Source organism: Callospermophilus lateralis, chromosome 16 (assembly GCF_048772815.1).
Source record: "Callospermophilus lateralis isolate mCalLat2 chromosome 16, mCalLat2.hap1, whole genome shotgun sequence".
NCBI lineage: Eukaryota > Metazoa > Chordata > Mammalia > Rodentia > Sciuridae > Callospermophilus > Callospermophilus lateralis.
The window spans coordinates 91,861,636-91,879,539 of NC_135320.1; the positions used below are offsets into that span (position 1 = coordinate 91,861,636).

Consider the following 17,904-nt stretch of genomic DNA (forward strand, 5'->3'; position numbering starts at 1 on the left):
GTTCTGTCAGGTGCCTCCTGGTGCCAGTGGGTAGAGTTTTTTCTAGCTTCACCTTGATACAGCGGAGACAGCTCTTTGGGGCTGCAGCTTCCACTGCCACCCTAGAATCACCCCAACTTCATCATCTCTGCAGAGGCTGTAAGCAGACCTCACAGCTGCCAAAGCACTAGTTTCCAGGCGTGGCACTCTTGAGTTTCTTTATTTTTTGGTTATACATGATAGTAGAATGTATTGTGACATACAATACATACATGGAGTATAACTTCCCATTCTTGTGGTTATACACAGAGTTTCTTTTGTCCTCATTTTTAACCATGGGGGTGTCCCCTCACTGTCTGGATGCTCAGCCAACCTGCTGTGGACCCTGCTAACATCCTAGTTTCAGGGTCCACAGTAAATAAAGGCCAAGTTAGGCCAGCCCTGCCAAAATCTTCCCTCCCCCACAAACATGGTATGTTTGGGCATTTTGAGAGGGACCTCACTGTGGGCTCTCCAGTAGGTGAGGAAGGAGATTTTTGTTTGTTTGTTTTTTACAGTATTGGAGATTGAACCTACCACTGAACTAATTCCCCAGCCCTTTTTATCTGTTTTTTATTTTGAGACAGGGTCTTCCTAAGTTATCCAGGCTGGCCTCTCGCCTCAGCCTCTCAAGCTGCTGAAATTATAGATGTGCACCTTTATGTCCAGCAATAAATTATTTAACCCAGCATATTCCTGAACAGAGCAAGGCTGAGTGCTGTGTGGTGTTTCCTTTTCTCCCTTCCTCCCTCTCTCTTCCTTCCCAAAACATCCTGCATCATGTGCTAGAGAGAAAAGGCGTAAGAGTGGCATATGCCTGTGATCCCACTATTCAGGGATCACAGGCTGAGGCAGGAGGATATAAGTTCAAGGCCAGGCTGGGCAATTTAGCAAGACCCTGTCTCAAAAAAAAATAAAATAAACAAATAAATAAAAAAGAGCCAGGTGTGGTGGTGCATGCCTGTAATCCCAGCAGCTTGGGAGGCTGAGGGAGGAGGATCATGAGTTCAAAGCCAGCTTCAGCAACTTAGTGAGGCACTAAGCAACTCAGTGAAACCCTGTCTGTAAATAAAAAAATACAAAATTGGGCTGGGGATGTGGTTCAGTGGTTGAGTGTCCCTGAGTTCAATCTCTAGTATTAAAAATAAAAAAGGGCTGGAGATGTAGCTCAGTGGTAGAGTGTTTGCCTACCACGGGTGAGGCCCTGGGTTCAATCTCAATACCAAACAAACAAAAAACCCTCACAGAATAATAAAGAGCATATGACAGACTCTGGCTACAAAGAGCTCCCAGCATAATGTAGAAGTAGGTAGAAAAAGTGAAACAAGCTGGTTGCTATGGTGATGCAGAATACAAGAGTGGAAGCTACTCCTTAGAGCAGATGCTGTGCCCGAGGTCAGAAAGAGATCACAGCCCTTCAGATAAGCCACTGCCACCTCCATGATTTGCAGATCCTTCCACTGAGACCACATCCAGAAGAGGTTCTGGCTTTAAGAAATTTATAGCATGAGACAAAACAAGTTGAGGGAATAAGTGGAGCAAACCACAGAACCAATGTCAAACCAAACACAAACATGACCCCAAATTCCCTAAGAAAACACTAAGGGGCCGAGTATGTGGCTCAATAGCACATCCTAAAAGTGCAGGGCCCTGGGTTCATCCCCAACACTGAAACACAAAACAACACGGTAAGAGCAGAGGCATTAAGGAAGGGATTTTGAAAGGTGATCTGATGGTGCTGGGGATGGAACCCAGGGCTTCATATATGACAGGCAAATCCTCTACCACATAGCTGCATCCTGGCCTCAAAGGGTGATGTCCCACTGGGCATGGAGGGAGTTAAGTAGAGGGTAGAAAAGATTCTTCCTACAGACTCGGAATGGAAATCAGGGTTTCAAGGGCCCTCATGCCTTTAGACTCTCAGTGAAACTCTTTCTTAAAAAGTTAAGATTACTAGTGACCCAGCAATGCAAATGAGACATTTAAAAGAACTGAAAGATAAGGTTCACAAAACAGATTGTAGTTACATGTTTATAGGTACTTTATTCTTATATGCTATAAACGGGAACACTAAAGAATCCCTTAATGGAGGAATGGATGAACAGCTCCATCCATATATCCATAACATGGAATGCTGCTGGGCAGTAAAAAGAACGAACTACAGATACATGCAACAACATGGGTGACTCTCCAATACATTCAGTAAAAAACACCAGATCAAAATGGCTCCACAGGATGAGATTCTGGGAATGGTGGAGCCATGGCAACAGAAAACAAAGCAGGGTATGCAGGGTTAGGGCTTCCCATTTGGGCATGGAGAGTTGTGGGTGCTGAGGCAGGTCATATGCTTGATTATGGTGACTGCACACCATGTGACTCTGAAACCCACAGAGCTGTATGCTAAAGAGTGAATCTTATTGTATGTAAACTGTACTCAAGAAGGTTGGCCATTGGGGTTGGGGTGTAGCTCAGTGGTAGGTCACTTGCCTATATGCACAAGGCCCTGGGCTCTATCCCTAGCACTTCAAAACACACAAAGAAAAACAAAAATAACAACAAGCCTGGTTGTTTCTTGGTGTGTCTTAACTGCAGTTATTTCCTCTCCTAATTTCTTCGAGCTTTGTGAGGATTTTCTTTCCTTTTTGCAGCTCTTGAGAATGGGGCTTCATGGCAGCCTGGCCTCATTGGCCCCGAGGCCTCTGCTCAATTGCAGATCTCAGAACTGAAAACACATCAATCTTCCACTCTATAAATGCCCAAACTGGGCTCCAAGGGAGGAAGGACACCCTGCCTGCAGGCTGGTAAGAGAAGCTCACCCTGCCCAGTGGTACTGGAACTGGGTTTTCCCAATAACAAGCTGAGCTCAGGCAGGAAGGAGACACAAGGTAGTGACACCTGGGGGCTGCAGCCAGTGGCTCACTCTTGGTGCTCCCCCTCCTCTCAGTGTCTGAAGGTGGTGTGACAGGGGTCACCCTGAGCACAACAATAACCTCTATACAACAGTATTTTCCAGATTGAATTTTCTCATGTTTACTTTCAAATTTAATGAATTTAATAGTCATCCAACCTGTTTATTTTGATTTGCTGGTAATATGTAAACCCTCTTATTTAACTTTCATTTTGCTAGCCTATCCAACGTAAAATGAACAATTGCTAAACTGTTTCCTAAATTTATAACTTAAAAATGTCTTTCTTGGAAAATCTTTTTGATATGAATAAAATATCTTTCAGAGCCATCATTTAGAGGGGGCTTCTCTCCAACATGAGCTACCTGATGTTGAGTAAGGTCTGAACCCCCGCTGACAGCCTTTCCACATTCTTGACATTTATATGGTTTCTCCCCAGCGTGGCGGCTTCTCTGGTACTCAATGGGTTGTGCGGTAGGGCTGAAAGTCTTCCCACATTCACTGCACCCCAGGGATTTCTCACCAGTGTGGATTGTCCAGTGCAGAATGAGGTCTGCACCATGGCTGAAGGCTCTGCCACGTCGCTCTCCAGTAGGCATCAGGCTGGGGCCACCCTTTCTACGCTGGCGAGGATTATCTCCGGTGTGAATGTGCTGATGCTGTGTGAGGGTTGACCTCCGGCTAAAGGCCTTCCCACAGGCCCGGCACTCGTAGGGCTTCTCACCAGTGTGGACACGCTGGTGCAGGGTGAGTTGGGAGCTCTGGCTGAAGGCTTTCCCACACTCAGAGCACTGATATGGCTTCTCCCCTGTGTGCACTCTGCGATGCTGCACGAGAGTGGAACTCCGGCTGAAGGCCCTGCCACACTCACCACACACATAAGGCTTCTCTCCAGTGTGAATCCGTGTGTGTTCAGTAAGGTGAGAATTGAAACCAAAGGCCCGGCCACACTCCTGGCACACGTAGGGCTTTTCTCCAGTGTGGACCCTATGATGGAGGAAAAGGCTGGAACTTTGGCTGAAGGCCTTGCCACACTGACTGCACTTGTGGGGCTTCTCCCCAGTGTGGATCCTCTGGTGCTGAATGAGGCTGGAGCTCCGGCTGAAGGCCTTGCCACACTGACTGCACTTGTGCGGCTTCTCCCCAGTGTGGATCCTCTGGTGCTGAGTTAACTGTGGGCTCTGGCTGAAGGCCTTGCCGCACTCCTCACACTTGTGAGGCTTCTCTCCTGTGTGAATGACGCGATGCTGAATGAGACTGGAGCTTCGACTGAAGGCTTTCCCACACTCACTGCACCCAAAGGGTCTTTCTCCAGTGTGAATTCTCCGATGCAGAATGAGGTAGGAATTGAGCCCAAAAGTCTTCCCACATTCTTCACATTTAAACGGTTTGCTGCCAGTGTGGACTCGGCGGTGCAGGATGAGGCTCGCGCTATGTGTGAAGGCTCGCCCACACCAACTGCACTCATAGGGCTTTTCCCCTGTGTGGCGTCTATGATGTCGACGGAGGTCTGAATTATATTTGAAGGTTTTGCTGCATATATCACATTTAAAGACTCTCTCTCCTGTTTTATTCCTTTGAAGTCTAACAGCATTTTGGTTTGGATTTAAATGTCTATCAACATTTAAAGAACACTCCTGGACACTCTCTCTTGGAGGCTGCTCCCTACACAGGACAGAGTCCTCTCTAAAAACTCTCTTGTGCAGATGGGGTTTCTTCAGACTCTGGCCAGCAGTGTTTCCCAGGCTCCCTTCTCCCTTCCCCTCCGGGTCCCAAGGATCCTGGAACACAGGTGTCTGTGAATTGGCCCTTGAGAATCTTCTTGATACAAATGCTGGGCTCTTCACATCTTCAGAACACTCCTGGTTTAGAACTGGCAGTTCCTTCTCAGTCCCAGTATCAGAATCTGTTACACAAAACATAAAGGGATTACTAGAGGACACCACTGTTCAGCAACACTCTTACCCAGATCCTTACTTGGAAGGCAGATGTTCCAGTAGCAGATGTGCTATGCATGACTCAGGAGCGCAAGAGGCAAAATGGCCAGTCACAGGATGAAAGCTCAGTCCACCAGGTACCACAAGAGGGAAACTCAAGCAAATTATGATTTTTCACCTATCAAACTAGCAAATGAATCTAACAGGCTGCTCCAGGTAAGGAACACAATAGGAAGCCAGAGAGCCTCTGGTCTCACTGTATATTGAGGAAAAAGATCAAATACTTTTTTTTTTTTTTTTAAATGAAATAACACAGAGGCTGGGATTGTGGCTCAGCAATAGAGCTCGCCTAGCACTTGTGAGGCCCTGGGTTCGGTCCTCAGCACCACATAAAAATAAATAAAATAAAGTCATTTTGTTCAACTAAAACAAAAAAAATAATATTAAAAAAATGAAATAACATGGATAACGGAAACTATTGAAAATACAGAACCATCTTCTGCAGGCTGGGTGGTCAGAAGATCCCAGGAGCATGCATGGCTTCAGAGGGAGCAAGAGCCAATGGGTCAGCAGTTGCAGAAGGCAGGCCTGGGTGAGATGGAGAACTACCCAGTCCCGGAATGCAAGGAGCCTGCCACAGCTAGAGCAAGAAGGCGGGTGGAGGTTCCTGTGCTGCGTTGATTCCCACACAGAGAATTAAAGGAATAATTGCTGTCCTATACTGTGGGATGGACTATAATAGAGCTTTTTAAAGGGAAAGTTGGTAATACATAGCAAAAGAATTAATATTACACACCCTTTGTTCCCAAAATTGTTCTTCAAGAGTCTATGCTAAGTCAACTGTCATTTGCACAAAGAAATGATTATTATGACCATCCCTGAAATGTTCGCCCTAATTATGGGGAAACAAGAAAGAATTCAAATATTCAAAAAACAGAGGACAGGGCTGGGTGTGGCACAGTGATAGAGCACTTGCCTGGCATGCAGGAGGCCCTAGGTTTATCTCCAGCACTGCAAAAAAAGAAAGAAAAAAAAGAGTATTGTTTAAGTCAGCGATAGACGAGTCATACAATGGAATACCTTTCTGACATTATAATTATACAATAGAATATATAGTTAAAGGAAAAATCTATGACATAAACTGAAAAATCAGTTTCTAAAATAATACACACAGCATAAACCAACTTTAACTGAAAATACATATGGAAGATAAGTGCTTTTTCTTCCTTAAATGTTTGGTATAAGCTGGCGAAACCATCTGGGCTTGGCATTTTCTCTGAGATAGGAATTTTATTTACTGAACCAATTTCTTTAATACTTAAAAGATCATGTATTAATGCTTTCTTGTATCAACCTTGACAAATTGTGTTTTCTGGGCAAATTGTGTTTTATCTCCATATTAAAACTTCTTGGCATAAACGTGTTCAGATGCCTTTTTATTATAGTCTGTGGATCTGTATTGTGGCCCCTTTTTATTTTGGTCATCTGTCCCTTCTTTTGTTCTTGATCAGTTATGAACAGAAAATCATAGTACATTGCTATTGAGTGAAAAAAAGACCTGGGCAAGTGAATAGATATGGTATACTTATGGACTAGAATATTCAGATTACAAAGATATCCACTTCTCTTGAAATCGATTCAATGCAACCTCAATCAAAATCACAATTTTCTCATTTCACAAAGTAATTCTAAAAGTAAATGCCAAGGGTCATCACTGAGGCAGACGGTGAGGTAGGAACACTCTTGCTGTTGGATATCAAGACTTAAAACTTTTTGTTATCATTGTTGTCTGCAACACTAGGGTAAAAGGCAGGGCCTCCTATATGCTAGGCAGGTGCTCTACCATATCACCCTCCCAAGGCTTAAAAATCTACCATGTTGCAGATTGCAAGTAAAGACAAATAGAGAACGGGAGAGAAAATTTCTAGATGTGGGTTTTTGCACACATGCAGGTGACCTATGTGTGTACCTGAGAAGGTATCTACTCTTCTCACTTCAATGAGCAGGAGTCTCTCCATCTCCTTCCGAGCACCAGGGGGCAGATCAAGGTCTTGGGTTCCTCCCCCTGGCTGGACTATGCTGAGGGCCCTCTTTCTCCCACAGAGGACCAATTATGGCTAGCTGGAGTTGGAACCTACACGTTTATCCACTTTAAGCCAAACTTCTCTCTTCTTAAAATAGCTAATAGGTAGCTACCTTCTTTCTTTACCTTCTTTCTTTTTTTCCTTCCTTCCTTCTGTTCTGGGGGTGGAATCAAGGGCCTCACACATGATAGGCAAGTGTTCTGTCTCACCCCTTTTAAAATTTTTATGTAAGATTTGTGTGCGTGTGTGTGTGTGCGCGCGCACGTGCACTGAAGATTGAAACCAGGATTGCTCTACCACCAAGCTACATCCCCAGCCATTTTTCATTTTTAAGATACCATCTTGCTAAGATGCCCAAGGTGACCTTGAATTAGTGATCCTTCAGTTTCAGTTTCCTGAGAGTAATTACTGAGATTACAAGTGTGCGCCACCACACTCCTTAGACTTGAAGTTTTTTTTTTTTAATAAAATAATAGAATACATACAGCATGAGAAAATTTATACTTCTCTGTTTGGAAATCTCATTACTTAAAATACTATATTAAAATAAAGAAAATCGGGCTGGGGATGTGGCTCAAGCGGTAGCGCGCTCGCCTGGCATGCGTGCGGCCCGGGTTCAATCCTCAGCACCACATACAAATGAAGATGTTGTGTCCGCCGAAAACTAAAAAATAAATATTAAAAAAATTCTCTCTCTCTCTCCCTCTATCTCTCTCCCTCTCTCTTTAAAAAAAAGAAAAAGAAAAAAAATGAAATAAAGAAAATCTCTTGGAAATCTAAGTATACTTAAAAATGATTGCTTTTTTCCCAAAAATCCAAGCTAATGGCATTGTTACTAGGTACATATATATGAAAAACAGATATAGTAGATTTTAATCTATAAGAATCAGATTGGATTTTTTTTTTTTTTTAGGTACCAGGGATTGAACCCTAAGTCCATTAACTACTGAGCCACATCTATAGCCCATTTAATTTATTTTTTATTTGAAACAGGGTCTCAATAAGTTGCTTAGGCCTCACTAAATTGCTGAGGCTGGCTTTGAACTTGTGATTCTCTTGCCTCAGCCTCTGGAGCAGCTGGGATTACAGGTGTGCATAACTGCACCCAGCAAAATTGTGTATATTTCTTAAACTGGGTTTAATAATAAAGCAACTCCTATTTAAACCCTATGGAAACCAAGGGGTTCAGTGCACTAACATGAACTGTGAACATGGGCCATTACTAAAATGGGATAAAATCGTTTAAAAAAAAATGTACTCTTAAGCCAGGCACAGTAGTGCATGCCTGTAATCCAGCGGCTCAGGAGGCTGAGACAGAAGAATCACTAGTTCAAAGTCAGCCTCAGCAACGATGAGGTGCTTAACAGCTCAGTAAGACCCTAAATAAAATACAAAATAGGGCTGTGGATGTGGCTCAGTGGTCAAGTGCCCCTGAGTTAAATCCCGGTTACCGTCCCCCAACCCAAAATGTACTATTATAGAGGAATCCAAACAATATTGCAAATTTCTGTAGACATAAATTTTGTCTATGTCATCTTTTGGGGGGCAACTTGAAGGTTAATATTATTAAAAAAATTTTTTTTTCAGTACTGAGGATTGATCCCAGGGGTGCTTTACCACTGACTACATTTTCAGCCCATTGTATTTTGAGACAGGCTCTTGCTAAATGCCCAGGCTGACCTCAAATCCAGTCCTCCTGCCCCTGACTCCTGAACCACAGGGATTAGGGGTATCCATTACTGCAAAAGGCTTCCAAATGGTATTTATTTATTTATTTATGTGTGTACACACACATGTGTGTGTGTGTGTAATTTTTTTTTTTTTTTTTGGTGGTGCTGGGGATTGGACCCAGGGCACTGTGCATGGAAGCGAAGCACTCTACCAACTGAGTTATATCCCCAGCCCCCGAATGATTTTTAATGTATGTTATAGCTAGGATCTGGAATGCCCACCAAAAGCCCATGTTGAAGTTAACCCCCAAATGGTGGTGCCACTGGCAGGGGGTTGAACCCTTACACAGAGGGACCTGGTGGGAGGCGGCAAGGGCTTTGGGGACCTGGCCCTTCCTCTCTTTATGTCCCAGCTGCCAAAATTGCTCAAGACTTCTCTGCCACACACTCCCGCCTTAATGTGCTGTGCTGCCACAGGCCAAGGCTGCAGGGTCAGTTAATGGTGAGTCAATAAATCTTTCCTCCGTTTAAGTTGATTTTCTTTGTCACAGAGACATAATGCTAACACAACTTCTCACTGTATCTTCTAGCAATGCAGGTTTGTTTTTTATCATTCTTAAATGATTCAAGGGTCTTCAGGTTATTTCAAAATAGATAATATTTATGCTCCTATTTATGTAAAGGCTTTAAAAATTAGAGCTGATGGGCTGAGGTTGTGGCTCAGCGGTAGAGCACTTGCCTCATATGTGTGAGGCACTGGGTTCAGTTTTCAGCACAGGACATAAATATGAATAAAATATAGGTCCATCAACAATTAAAAAATTTTTTTAAAAATTAAAGCTCATCTCTAAAGTTCCCCGTTATGAATATTAATTAGAATAACTACATGCCCTCTTCCCTGAAGGTGAGGCAATTACTCCTCAAACCGTACCAGTCCTCATCATGCTCCTTGGAAGATGGAAACCAATGAAAACCATCTTTTCCCTTCTAAGACCTCACTCACAACCCACCCAAGAGACTCAGGCACCAGTGCCTGTCCAGGGCCATCCCATCTGAGAAACTGCTAGCCCTGACAACCCTGCAGCACGGACTCCAGCAAGTGATACCACCCAGAAATGCACGCTGGGTCCCGGGGGACAGAGCCACCACTGAGCTGCAGAGTGTGTTGAGGACAAGGGCACCAACAGGCCAAAACAGTCCTAAAAGATGGTCTTCTCTGCACAAAGGGGTCTGTGACATTTATCCCTGGGACAGATACCACAGCTAGGGTTCACTCAGTGGGCCCAGGAAGCTCTAACCACACAAAACTGCTTGCAAAATTAGCATGGCCAAGGGAAATGCCAGTAGCATCCAGACGGTGGAGGAAAGCATTACCCATAAATTTTAGATAACCCAGAATCGTGACTGACAGCTCACTGTGAGAGGAAAAACCTGGCAAACTGGCATTAGTCTGAATGCTAGGTGTCAGGCCCCCAAAGCATATCATACTAGGTAACCTAGTAACAACTTGCTTGCATGTAACTATGTAAATAGAATGCCACTTAAAACCCATCAAAAAAGAGACACAAGGTGGAGAATTGAGATTTTATTTGCTCATAGGCTCATTATCCTAATATATTGGGTAACAAATAACATGCAGATAAAAATAGATGAGGGCTAATGATATGGCTGGCAGTGGAGCACTTGCCTAGCATAGCATGTATGAGGCCCTGGGTTGAATCCCCAGCATTGCAAAGAAAAAAATATAAGATGAAAATAATTTAATATCATAGAACATTTGCAAATCCAGACAGCTTAGATGGTGCAGAAAGGCCAACATTTCTGTGCTGCTTCAGCATTTTTTTTGCGGGGTGGTGGGGGGACCAGAGATTGAATTTAGGGGCACTCAGCCACTGAGCCACATCCCCAGCCCTATTTTGTATTTTATTTATTATTTTTTTTTAGAGAGAGAGAGAGAATATCCCAATATTTATTTTTTAGTTTTCGGTGGACACAACAACTTTGTTGGTATATGGTGCTGAGGATCGAACCTGGGCTGCTACCGCATGAGCCACATCCCCAGCCCCCTATTTTGTATTTTAGAGACAGGGTCTCATTGAGTTGCTTAGTGCCTCACCATTGCTGAGGCTAGCTTTGAACTTGTGATCCTTCTGCCTCAGCCTCATGAGCTGCTGGGATTACAGGCCTGTATCACCATGCCCAGAGTGCTTCACTATTAATTCTGATTTTGATTTTGTGCAGCAGGGTCAGATAATGGCGAGTCAATAAATCTTTCCTCCGTCACTAAGCTATACCCCTATGCCTTTTTTGAGACATGGTCTAAGTTGCCCAGGCTGGACTCAAACTTGCAATTCTCCTGCCTCAGCCTCCTTAGTCACTGGGATTACAAGCATGTGCCACCATACCCAGCTCCGTTCTTTTACTCACATGAGTTCCTTGATGCCAGCATAAGACGTTTTTAGCTAATAGCCTGTATTGGTGAGCTTTGTGTTATTATAACAAAATACCTGAGGCAATTAACTCATAAAGATAGCATTTTTATTTAGCTCGTGGTTCTGGAGGTTCTAGTCCAAGATCAGGCAGACCTCTTGCTTTGGCCCTCTGGTAAGGGCACCAGACGGCAATGGCAGAAGTGTATGGCAGAGCCAACTGCTTACACCAGGAGCAAGGAAACAGAGAGTACTGGTAGGGTCCCCCAATAACTTGAGGGTCTCCCACAAGCCCCCACCTCCCAACTGTGCTACCCAGGGCACCAAACTTTTGACACAAGGCCCTCTGGAGTACATGGATCTACCGTAGCCCTGTCCAACCCAAGCTCTCCAACTACTCCCTCTGCTTCGTGGGGTCACAAGATGACGGCTTCAAGCCCCAACCCCACCAGCTGCCTGACTAAATGCACAAGAGGACTAAGCCACCAGCATGGAACTTCTGTCCATGCTTCTGCCCACACCCTGGACCCTAATGGTAGATGCTCCAGGTCCCCACCCCTTGCCCTTCTTGCTAACTAGCCTGTATGGCCTTGGGGTATCCCCAGGACCTGTGAGAATAAAATCTCAATTCCTGACCTGTGTCTCACCTCCCAATGATGTGTGCTTTCCCAAAGAAAACCCCAGATCCATGTGGTGCCTGGAGGAAGGCACAAATTTCACCCTGAATCTTAACATGTGCTCAGGAAATCATGCATCAGGGTGGTACAAGTGTCAGAATGGATGAACCCACAGGGACACATCACCTGGAGTCCATAGCCACCATGGGGTCTGCTCTTGTGTTGCAGTCCCTGGGTACTGACAATGCATGCTGGAGCCACCACTGCAGTACCAGAGTCCCACTGTCCCCAAGTCTCTCTGTGCACCCCACCCCTCTTCTATTTCCTGGTACCCATTTGTATTTTTCTTGTGTCTACAGTTTCAACTTTGCAGGAGTGTCATTCTGGAATATACATGCAACCTTTCAAGCTGCCTCTTTCCCCTAGTTATGCACACTAATAAGACTCCTTCACATCTCCTCATAGCTTGGTAAGCTCACTTCTTTTTAGCCCCACATATCATTCCATTCCATTCATCTATTAAAGAACAACTTGGTTGCTTCCAATTTTTAGCAATTATGAATAAAGTGCTTATAAAATTTGTGTACAGGTTTTGTGTGAACATAAATTTTCAGTTCACTTTGGAGAAACACCAAGACAGTGAATGTGATCTTTTGTATGTGTGTGCACTTCTGTAAGATACTGGCCAACATCTTCCGTGGCAGCCACAACACTGTGCATTGCAACAGCAATGAAGGCACATTCCGCTGTTCCCCATCCTCGCTGATACTGGGTGCTGTCAACTTCCTGGATGTGCCACTCTAAAAAAGCGTGCAGTGGCATCTCACTGTGGCTCTAATTTGCATTCTAGTGACACAACAAGCAGCATCTTTACACAGGCCTGCCATCTGTGTCTTTGGCCAGGTGTTTGTTCAGGCCTTTTGTCTATTTTTTTAGTTGTAGATGGACACATCTCTGAGTCTATGAAAATTCTTATTGTCTTTTGTGAAAGTTTTTGGTTTTGGTAGTGGTGATTGAACCCAGGAATGCTCTACAACTGACCTTCATCCTCAGCCTTTTTTTTTTTTTTAAATCTTTTAGTTGTAGATGGACACAATACATTTATTTATTTATCGTTATGTGGTGCTGAGGATCAAACCCAGGGCCTCATATATGCTAGGTGAGTTCTCTACCACTGAGCCACAACCCCAGCCCCTCCTCAGACTTTTTTGAGATAGTGTCTTGCTAACTTCCACAGGCTGACCTCAAATTTGTGATCTTTCTGCCTCAGCCTCAGAGTTGCTGGGATTACAGATGTGCATCACCATACCCAACTGCATTAGTTTTTAATCTTAATGAAATCTAGCTTATCAATTATTTACTTTATGGATCATGCTTTTGATGTCACATTCCCAAACTTACTATAAAACCCAAGCTCAAATCTACATTTTCTCTTATCATCTAGAAGTTTTATATTTAGGGCTATGAATAGTCTGCTATGGACTGAACTGTGACCTTCAGCTTATTTAACTTTCAATGGCATTTGGAGATGAGGCCTTTGGAAGTAACTGGGAGTAGGGCCCCATTAGTGGATTAGTGCCCTTTTAACAGAGACCAGAAGACTTCTTTTCTCTACCAGATGAGGACCCAGTGAGAAGTTAATCATCTGTGAGATAGCAAGAGAACCCTCACCCCAAACTGACAAACTGACAGACTTCCAACCTCAGAACTGTGAGAAAATGAATTTTTTTAAGCACTCAGTTTATGGCATTTTGTTACAGCAGCAGACTAAGTATGAGCAGACTAAGACTTGCTGAACCCATTTTGTTCCAGTATTCCAGATGTGGAATACCAATAAACACTTAGATGAAGTTATAATATTAAATTATGTAATATATAACATTAAGATTAATATAACTATGTGTAATGTCTAGATTATGATTTCCAACTTATTTCAATGAACCTGTTTTAATTTCATTGACACCGTCACAGAACTAAAACCTTGGGACTTTTTTTTTTTTAATATTCGCTTTATTTTTATGTGGTGCTAAGGATCAAACCCAGTACCTTGTGCATGCTAGGTGAGTGCTCTACCACCGAGTCCCAGCCCCAGCCCTAAAACCTTGGGACTTAATGGGTCTTTTGTGGGTGGTACTGGGGATTTAACTCAAGGATGCTCTACCACTAAATCGCACCCCAGACCTTTATTTTTGAGACAGGATCAAAGTGAACTTGCAATCCTCCTGCCCCAGCCTCCTCAGTGCTGGGATCGTGGTGCACCTCTGGTAGAGGGCATCTACATTCATTTTCTTTGCATGCGATCATCTGATAACCTCAGGCTCTCTATTTTGCTTTATAGTCTAGTTCTTCAGCAGTACCACACTGCCCTGATAACTGTAGCTGTACCGTGAACCTTGCAATCAGATGGTATGAGTCCGATTTTGATTTTGTGCCTTTCCTTCAATACTGAGTTAGTTATTCTAGGTCTCTTACCTTGCCATATAAACCTCAGAGTCATTTTTCTTTAAAATATTTTTTTTAGTTGTAGTTGGCCACAATATCTTTATTTATTTTTATGTGGTGCTGAGGATCGAACCCAGCGCCTTGCACATGCTAGGTGAGTGCCCTACCGCTGAGCCACAACCCCAGGCCCTGAGAGTAAGTTTTTTGACATCTACAAAATAACCTACTGAGATTTTAATTGGAATTATGTTGAATTTATAGATCAAGTTGGGAAAAGTGACTTTTTTCTTTTTTCATCTTTTTTTTTTTTCCCCCGCAGTTACTGGGGACTAAACCCAGTCTTGGGCATGCTAGGCAAGCACTCTATCACTTAACTACTTAGAGCCTTTTTGAGAAGCTTCTTACTAGCTGGCCAGATTGTTGGCTTTGAACTTGTGATCCTTCTGCCTCTCCTGAGTAGCTGGGATTCCAGGTGTGGGCCACTGTAATGACTAACATGTTGACAATATTGAGTCTTCCTATCCATAGATGGCCTATCACCTAGACAATGGTGTCATCTGTAAACAGTTATATTTCTTCATTCCCAATATGTAATAGCATTTATTTCCTTTTCTTGCTTTATTCCATTAGTTACAGCTTCCTGTACGGTGTTGAAAAGCAGTGGTAAAAGGAGTCATTCTGGTCTTGTTCCTGATCTTGGAGGAAAAGCTTCAAGTTTTTTCCCATTAAAAATTTTTGTAGGTATTTTTTTAAACCAAGTTGAGGAATCTCCCCTCTATACCTAAACCTTCTGAGTTTTATCATGAATGTTGAATTTTGTCAAATGCTTTTTCTGTATGTATTGATATGACCATGTGATCTTTCTTCTTTAGTGTGAACTACATTGATGTTTCAATGTTGAACCAGTTGTGCATACCTAAGATAAACTTCACTTAGTCATGGTATACTTCTTTTTATACATTACTAAATCTGATTTGTTTATATTTTGTTGATAACTTTTACATCCATATTCATATTTGTCCACTGTTTTATTTTCTTGTAGTGTCTTTGATTTTGCTAGTATGATAATGCTGACATCACAGAATGAGCCAGGAAGTATTTATATCCTCTGGAAAAGAGGAGAAAAATAGCATAATTTCATACTTAAATGGGTCAGAATTCACAAAAGAACCCATTTGAGCCAGGGAACTGTTTTAGAAGGTTAATTGTTAATTTTTGTTTTTTCTTTAATGTTTTTTCTCAATTTCTTTAATACACATAGACCTATTCAGATTGTCTACTTATTGTTCAATTCATCTAAGTTATCCAGTTTGTGAGCAAAGTGCTGTTTATAATATCCTTTTGACCTCTCCATGTCACAAGAACTATTCATTTCTGATATCAGTGATTTGTGTTCTCTCTGTCCTTCTTGATCTAGATAGATGCTTATCAACTTTATTGATCGCTTCAAAGAACCAACTCCTGGTTTTATTGATTTTTCTATACTGATTTCATGTTCTTATTTTTTTTTTTTTAATATTTTTTAGGTGAGATGGGCACAACACAATGCCTTTATTTTTTTATTTTTATTTTTTAATATTTATTCTTTAGTTTTTTTTGGTGGACACAACATCTTTGTTAGTATGTGATGCTGAGGATCGAACCCGGGACGCACGCATGCCAGGCGAGCGTGCTACCGCTTGAGCTACATCCCTAGCCCCATGCCCTTATTTTTATGTGGTGCTCAGGATTGAACCTGCATCCCGCCTGTGCTAGGCGAGCGCTCTACCACTGAGCCACAATCCCAGCCCAGATTTCCTGTTTTCATTTTCACATTTATCATTTCTTTTCTTCTGTTCACTCTGGATTTAATTTTCTCTTCTTTTCTCTAGTTTCCTGAGGCAGAAGCTTAGAATATTGACTTTTTTTTTCTTTTTTTTTTAATACCAGGGATTGAACCCAGGGGTACTCAATCACTGAGCCACAGTCCCAGCCCTTTTTTATATTTTATTTAGAGTCAGGGTCTCATGAGTTAGGCCTTTCTCATGAGTTTAGGCCTTGCTAAATTGCTGAGGCTGACTTTGAACTGACAATCCTCTTGCCTCAGCCTCCCAAGATGCTGGGATTACAGGTATGCACCACCATGCCTAGCACTTTAAGATCTTCTTTTCAATAAATGCATTCACTGACCTGAATTCCTCATCATGTTTTCACTCCAGTCCACAGAATTTGCTAGGTGATATTTTTATCTTCATTTAATTCAAAATACTTAAAATTTCTTCAGAGTTCTTCTTTGACTCACACATTATTTAGAAGTATGCTGTGTAGCACAGCATGTAATCCTATAATCCCTGTGACATGAGAGGCTGAGGTAAGAGGACCCCAAGTTCAAGACCAGCCTGGGCAACTAAGTCTTGTCTCAAGATTAAAGAAAATAAATAAAAAAGGCTGGGGAACACCTGGGGCTCAACCCCCTGTACTGGGGTGGGAGGAAAAAAGCATGCTTCTTTATACTCCAAAATTTCAGAATTTTCTACCTATATTTTTGTTATTAATTTCTAGTTTTAATTTCACTGTGGTTTGACAGCACATGTTGTACACTTTCTTTCAGTATTAGGGATTGAACCCAGCCTTTCAGTATTAGGGATTAAACCCATTGATCCACATCCCAAACAGTTTTTGAGATTTGTGATCTTCCTACATCAGCTTCCTGAGTAGCTGGGATTACAGGTATGTGCCACCACATCTGGCAGTCTATCCTTTTAAACACATCAAAGTGTGCTTCAGGCATAGAATATGGTCTGTCTTGGTGAACATTCCAAGTGAACTTCAGAAGACTATAATCCGGGCTGGCAGTGTAGTACATGGGTAGAGCACTTGGTCAGTATGCAAAAGGCCTTGGGTTTGATCACCAGCACCGTAAAAACAGAACAAACCTGCTGTTGTTAGATGAAGGAGTCTGTGGATGTCTATCCCAGTGATGAATGGTAATGAGCTCAGTTGTGTCATTCTTGTTTTCTGCAGATGGATCTGTCCATTGTAGATAGAGACAATAGCTGGAGTCTCCAACTATAGTAGTAGATTCATTTCTTTCCCCTAGCAGGCCTATCAGATTTTGCCTTTTGTTTTCTGTTGCTGCTGTTAGGTGCATCAGGAATTGTTGTCTTTTGATGTATAAAGCCCTTATCATTATGCATTATTCCTCTCTTCCTGGTGCCTTTCCTTGCTCAGAAGTCTGCTGTGACTGAAAATAATGTAAACATTCCCTCTTTCTTTCGATTCCTATTAGCATCTTTTTTCCATGTCTTTACTTTTAAGCTATATGCATATGCATTTTTATGTTTATAAGAGGTTTCTTGTAGAAGACATAGTTAGGTCTTGCTTTTGACCCACTCTGATGGTCTTTATCATCTACTGATCAATGAAGGTTATTTTTGTCCTTAAAAAAAAAACAAAAAACAAAACAAAACAAACAAACCAAAAACAAAAAACAAAAAACAACAAGACAAGGTCTCACTATGTTGCCCAGCCTGGCCTTGAACTCCTGGGCCCAAGCAATTCCCTTGCCTTAGCCCAAGCAGTGGGAACTACAAGTGTGGGCCACCACACCTGGCTGACCACTGACATTTAAAATGACTGTTGAGTTGGGAACAATGGAACACACCTGTAATCCCAGAAGCTCGGGAGGCTGAGGCAGGAGGATGCTTTTGCCAGCCCTCTGCAAAAGCAAGGTACTAGGCAACTCGGTGACATCTTGTCTCTAAATAAAATACAAAATAGGGCTGGGGATGTGGCCCAGCACCTTTGAGTTAAATCTCTGAT

At 42.6% G+C, this 17,904-nt stretch overlaps 1 protein-coding gene across 3 annotated transcripts in view; it reads right to left on the bottom strand.

Moving 5' to 3' along the window:
- Positions 1-272: 272 nt before the first annotated feature.
- Positions 273-17,904, bottom strand: part of Znf251 (zinc finger protein 251) — a 29,859-nt gene continuing 12,227 nt past the window's right edge. For 2 of the 3 annotated variants that reach the window (XM_076835551.2, XM_076835550.2), the window contains exon 4: positions 273-4,830. In XM_076835551.2, the coding sequence (XP_076691666.1) occupies positions 3,197-4,830 (1,634 nt within the window). In that variant the 3' untranslated portion in view covers positions 273-3,196. Of the gene's footprint in view, positions 4,831-5,837; positions 5,873-17,904 lie in introns of all 3 variants that reach the window. The other variant, XM_076835552.2, reaches the window with a different exon arrangement.